Here is a 5,841-nt window from a genome sequence, read left to right as displayed (position 1 = left end):
CTCAGGGATCTATAGGGGGTCACAGGGGTCTATAGGGGTTAACAGGGATCTATAGGGGGTCACAGGGATCTATAGGGGTTAACAGGGGTCTGCAGGGACCGTGGGGATCTATAGGGGCTCAGGGGGGTCTATAGGGGCTCACAGGGGTCTGCAGGGACCCGTGGGGATCTATAGGGGGTCACAGGGGTCTATAGGGGCTCAGGGATCTATAGGGGGTCACAGGGGTCTGCAGGGACCCGTGGGGATCTATAGGGGGTCACAGGGGTCTATAGGGGTTAACAGGGATCTATAGGGGCTCAGGGATCTATAGGAGGAAGAGGGACCAAAAGGAGCGACAGGGACCAGGAGGAGCCATAGGAACTCTCAGGAATCCATAGGGACCCTCAGGCACTCAGGGGAACAACAGGGACCTACAGGACCCTATAGAACCCACCGGGAAGCAGTGGGGACTCCCTGGGGTCCATAGGAGCCAGGAACAGAGCTGAGGAGCAGGGACCAGTGGGGACCCACAGGAGCCATAGGGCACCCCCAGACCCCTATAGGAACCCCTAGAACCCCATAGGGCACCCCCATAGGAACCCTTAAAACCCCATAGGGCACTCCCAGACCCCCCTAGGAACCCCTAGAACCCCATAGGAATCCCCAGACACCCTCCCCCCCCCCGTGCCCCAGTGGGACCCCCAGCACCTATAGGCAGCACCTATAGGGTGACCTCTACAGCGCTTCCATGGGGATCCCCCTATTGCACCCATAGGAGTCCCTGGTGCCCACAGACCCCTATAGGGCTGCTGTAGGAGCCTCTGGGCACCCATAGGACCTGTCCTGACACCCATAGGTCCTCCTTAGGCTCCTATAACCCAGACACCCGTAGGACCTCTTTGGCTCCTATAGGAGACACCCTTAGAACCCCTGGGCACCCATAGGACCCCCGGGGCAACCATAGGACCTCTTTAGGCTCCTATAACCCAGGCACCCATAGGACCTCCTTAGGCTCCTATAGGATACACCCCTAGAACCCCTGGGCACCCATAAGACCTGCTCGGGCACCCATAGGGCATCCTTAGGCTCCTACAGGAGGCACCCCTAGAACTGCCTGGGCACCCATAGGGCCTCTTTGGGCTCCTATAGGAGGCACCCCTAGAACTGCCTGAGCACCCATAGGGCTTCTTTGGGCTCCTATAGGAGGCACCCCTAGAACTGCCTGAGCACCCATAGGACCTCCTTAGGCTCCTATAACCCAGGCACCCCTAGGACCTCCTTAGGCTCCTACAGGAGGCACCCCTAGAACCCCCTGGGCACCCCTAGGACCTCCTTAGGCTCCTATAACCCAGCCCCCCCCCTCCCCCCGGGGCACCCCTATAGGACCCGCGGGGGGGTTTGCCATGGATTGGGCCTGGGCACCCCCATCCCCTTCATCCCCCCCCGGTTCCCGTTCCCCTTCATCCCCTCCCGGCTCCCGGTCCCCATCCCCTTCATCCCCCCTCGGTTCCCGGTCCCCTTCATCCCCCCGCGGTTCCCGTTCCCCTTCATCCCCTCCCGGTTCCCGTTCGCCATCCCCTTCATCCCCCCCCGGTTCCCGTTCCCGTTCCCCTTCATCCCCCCCCGGTTCCCGTTCCCCATCCCCTCCGCTGCCGTGCGCGGAGCCGGCTCGGGCGGCGTTCGCGGAGCTGCGTTTGGAGGAGCTGATCGGAGCTGGCGGCTTCGGGCGGGTGTTCCGAGGGACGTGGAGGGGCGAAGTGGTAGCGGTGAAGGCGGCTCGGGGGGACGCCGGGGCTGCGGGGGCTGCGAGCCTGCGGCGGGAGGCTCGGCTCTACGCGAGGCTCCGGCATCCCAACGTGGTGGCTCTGAGGGCCGTGTGCCTCGATCCCCCCCACCTCTGCCTCGTCATGGAGTTCGCGGCTGGGGGACCCCTGAACAGAGCCCTCGCCGGCCGCAGGGTGCCCCCGGTTGTGCTGCTCGATTGGGCTCGGCAAGTGGCCACGGGGATGCGGTACCTGCACGCCGGTACCCCCGTGCCTCTCCTGCACCGGGACCTTAAGTCTAGCAATGGTGAGAGGTGGGGGGGGGGGGAATGGGGGGGAATGGGGTGATGGGGGGGGAATGGGGGTGATGGGAAATGGGGATGATGGGGGAAATGGGGGTGATGGGGGAAATGGGAGTGATGGGGGAGAAATGGGATGATGGGGGAAATGGGGCAATGGGGGTGATGGGGGAGAAATGGGATGATGGGGGAAATGGGGCAATGGGGGTGACGGGGGAGAAATGGGGATGAGGGAGAAATGGGGATGGGGTGATGGGAGAAATGAGGGTGATGGGAGAAATGGGGTGATGGAGAAATGGGGGTGATGGGAAATGGGGGTGATGGGGGAATGGGGGTGATGGGGGGGGGTGATGGGGTGATGGGGGAAATGGGGGTGATGGGGAAATGGGGGTGATGGGGGAGAAATGGGGTAATGGGGATGATGGGGGAAATGGGAGGAGAAATGGGGGTGATGGGAAATGGGGGTGATGGGGGAGAAATGGGGGAGATGGGGCAATGGGGGTGATGGGGGAGAAATGGGGTGATGTTGGAGATGGGGCAATGGGGGTGATGGGGGAAATGAGGGTGATGGAGGAAATGGGGCAATGGGGGTGATGGGGGAAATGGGGGGGGGTGATGGGGGCAAGGGGGGTGATGGTGGGAAGTGGAGGTGATGGGGACAATGGGGGTGAATGGGACCCATTGGAGTCATGGGTACTTATAAGGGTGATGGGGAGAAATGGGGGTGATGGACCCAATGGGGGTGATGGGGTTGATGGGGGCAATGGGTGTAATGGGGATCAATAGAGATGATGGGGACCAATAGGTGTGAATGGGACCTATTGGGGTAATGGGTACCCATGGGGGTGATGGGGAGCAATGGGGATGATGGGGGGCAATGGGGGTGATGGGGGCAATGGGGGTGATGGGGGCAATGGGTACCCATTGGTGTCATGCGGAGCAATAGGGGTGATGGGAACAATGGGGGTGAGTTGGACCCATTGGGGTAATGGGTACTCATGGGGGTGATGGTGGTAATGGGGGTGATGGGGGCAATGGGTACCCATGGATGCTGGGGGACACTGGGCACCCATTGGGGTATTGAGGCATCCCTGGGTGCTGGGGGCAAGGGGTACCTGTGTGTGCTGGGGTCACGGGGCACCCATTGGGGTAATGGGGCATCGCTGTGTGCTGGGGCAGTTGTGGGGGCAATGGGTACCCATGGGTGCTGGGGGTCATGGGGCATCCCTGGCTTCTGGGGGCATTGGGTACCCATGGGTGCTTGGGGGCATGGGGCACCCATTGGGGTAATGGGGCATTGCTGGGTGCTGGGGCACCCATGGGGGCAATGGGTACCCAAGGGTGCTGGTGGTCATGGGGTAATGGGGCATCACTGGGTGCTGGGGGCAATGGGCACCCACTGGGGCAATGGGGCATCACTGGGTACTGGGGGTGCTGGGGGCAATGGGTACCCATGGGTGCTGGGGTCACGGGGCGCCGCTGGCTCCTGTGCCATGGGGGGTGATGGGGGCACCGCGGGGTGCTCAGTGCCGGGGGCAGCCCTTGGGGCTGGGGGTCCCTGGGGCCCTTGCGGGGCTGTGACCACGTGGTCCCATTCCTGTTCCCGTTCCCGCTCCCATTCCCTTTCCTTTTCCCTTTCCCTCTCCCGTTCCCTTTCCCGCTCCCTTTCCTATTCCTGTTCCCATTCCCATTCCCTTTCCCGTTCCCTTTCCCGCTCCCTTTCCCGCTCCCTTTCCCAATCCCTTTTCCCGTTCCCGTTCCTTTTCCCTTTTCCAATTCCCTTTCCCGTTCTCATTCCCAATCCCTTTCCCGCTCCCTTTCCCGTTCCCTCTCCCGCTCCCTTTTCCCGTTCCCGTTCCTTTTCCCGCTCCCTTTCCCTTTTCCCTTTCCCTTTTCCCATTCTCTTTCCCGATCCCTTTCCCGATCCCTTTCCCGTTCCCTTTTCCCGTTCCCTTTTCCCGTTCCCTTTTCCCGTTCCCGCTCCCTTTCCCGCTCCCTTTCCCGCTCCCTTTCCCGCTCCCTTTCCCGCTCCCTTTCCCGCTCCCGTTCCCTTTCCCTTTTCCCGTTCCTGTTCCCTTTTCCCGTTCCCTTTTCCTGTTCCCGTTCCCTTTCCCGTTCCCATTCCCGATCCCGTTCCCTTTTCCCGTTCCTTTTTCCCGTTCCCTTTCCCGTTTCCATCCCCGTTCCCTTTCCTTTTCCCGTTCCTGTTCCCTTTCCCGTTCCCTCTCCCTCTCCCGTTCCCTTTCCCATTTCCGTTTCCGTCCCCGTTCCCTTTCCCGTTCCTGCTCCCTTTCCCCTTCCCATTCCCTTTCACGTTCCTTTTCCCTCTCCCGTTCCTGTTCCCCTTCCCATCCCTGTTCCCTTTCCCATTCCCTCTCCCGTTCCCTTTCCTGTTCCCATCCCGTTCCCGTCCCCGTTCCCGTCCCCGTTCCCGTCCCCGTTCCCGTCCCCGTCCCCGTCCCTGTTCCCGTTCCCTTTCCCGTCCCCGTTCCCATCCCCGTTCCCTTCCCCGCTCCCTTCCCCGTTCCCATCCCCGTTCCCGTTCCCATCCCCGCCCCGCTCCCGCAGTGCTCCTGGCGCAGCCGCTGGACGGGGACGACGTGAGCGGGAAGACGCTGAAGATCACGGACCTGGGGCTGGCCCGCGAGTGGCAGCGCACGACCAAGATGAGCGCGGCCGGGACCTACCCCTGGATGGCGCCGGAGGTCATCCGGGCATCCACCTTCTCCAAGGGCAGCGACGTCTGGAGGTGATGCATGGGGTGATGGGGACCCATGGCGTGATGGGGGCCCATGGGGTGATGCATGGGGTGATGGGGACCCATGGGGTGAGAGCCCATGGGGTGATGGGGACCCATGGGGTGAGAGCCCATGGGGTGATGGGAGAACGTGGGGTGATGCATGGGGTGATGGGGACCCTTGGGGTGATGCATGGGGTGATGGGGGCCCATGGGGTGATGGGAGAACGTGGGGTGATGGGAGAACGTGGGGTGATGCATGGGGTGCTGGGGACCCATGGGGTGATGGGGACCCATGGGGTGAGAGCCCATGGGGTGATGGGAGAACGTGGGGTGATTCATGGGGTGATGGGGACCCATGGGGTGATGGGGGCCCATGGGGTGATGCATGGGGTGATGGGGACCCATGGGGTGAGAGCCCATGGGGTGATGGGAGAACGTGGGGTGATGCATGGGGTGATGGGAGCCCATGGGGTGATGGGGACCCTTGGGGTGATGGGAGAACGTGGGGTGATCCATGGGGTGATGGGGACCCATGGGGTGATGGGAGACCCATGGGGTGATGCATGGGGTGATGGGGACCCATGGGGTGATGGGGACCCATGGGGTGAGAGCCCATGGGGTGATGGGAGAACGTGGGGTGACCCATGGGGTGATGGGGGCCCATGGGGTGAGAGCCCATGGGGTGATGGGAGAACGTGGGGTGACCCATGGGGTGATGGGGACCCATGGGGTGATGGGGGCCCATGGGGTGATGCATGGGGTGATGGGAGAACGTGGGGTGGGGGTGATGGGAGCCCATGGGGTGATGGGAGAACGTGGGGTGATCCATGGGGTGGGGGTGATGGGAGCCCATGGGGTGGGGGCGATGGGAGCCCATGGGGTGATCCATGGGGTGGGGTTGATGCATGGGGTGATGGGAGAACGTGGGGGGGAGCCCATGGGGTGCCCATGGGGTGATGGGGACCCTTGGAGTGGGAGCCCATGGGGTGATCCATAGGGTGGGGGTGATGGGGGGCCCTGGGGTGCCCTTGGGGTGATGGGAGCCCATGGGGTGGGGGTG

The 5,841-nt window shown here is 63.0% G+C and overlaps 1 protein-coding gene across 1 annotated transcript; it reads left to right on the top strand.

Annotated features, from left to right (window-relative positions):
• Nucleotides 1-1,382: 1,382 nt before the first annotated feature.
• LOC134168485 (mitogen-activated protein kinase kinase kinase 11-like) lies at nucleotides 1,383-4,797 on the top strand. The gene is made up of 2 exons (XM_062628215.1): nucleotides 1,383-2,049; nucleotides 4,610-4,797. Exons 1-2 carry the CDS (start codon nucleotides 1,383-1,385, stop codon nucleotides 4,792-4,794), a joined length of 852 nt encoding a protein of 283 aa, XP_062484199.1. The 3' UTR covers nucleotides 4,795-4,797.
• Nucleotides 4,798-5,841: the final 1,044 nt, after the last annotated feature.

Source organism: Pezoporus occidentalis, unplaced genomic scaffold, assembly GCF_034315485.1.
Source record: "Pezoporus occidentalis ecotype Australia unplaced genomic scaffold, CSIRO_AGI_Poc_V1 ctg3103, whole genome shotgun sequence".
In the NCBI taxonomy this organism is placed as follows: domain Eukaryota; kingdom Metazoa; phylum Chordata; class Aves; order Psittaciformes; family Psittacidae; genus Pezoporus; species Pezoporus occidentalis.
The sequence above is the reverse complement of the archived record's forward strand: the minus strand, read 5'-3'. Positions and strand labels throughout refer to the sequence as shown.

What these genes read in the sequence shown, in the direction of transcription:
- LOC134168485 (XM_062628215.1), top strand. Translation starts at nt 1,383, where the DNA reads ATGGATTGGGCCTGGGCACCCCCATCCCCTTCATCCCCCCCCGGTTCC. An exon ending in GGACCTTAAGTCTAGCAATG is followed by an intron (nt 2,050 to 4,609) that starts GTGAGAGGTGGG and finishes CCGCTCCCGCAG; the next exon opens with TGCTCCTGGCGCAGCCGCTG.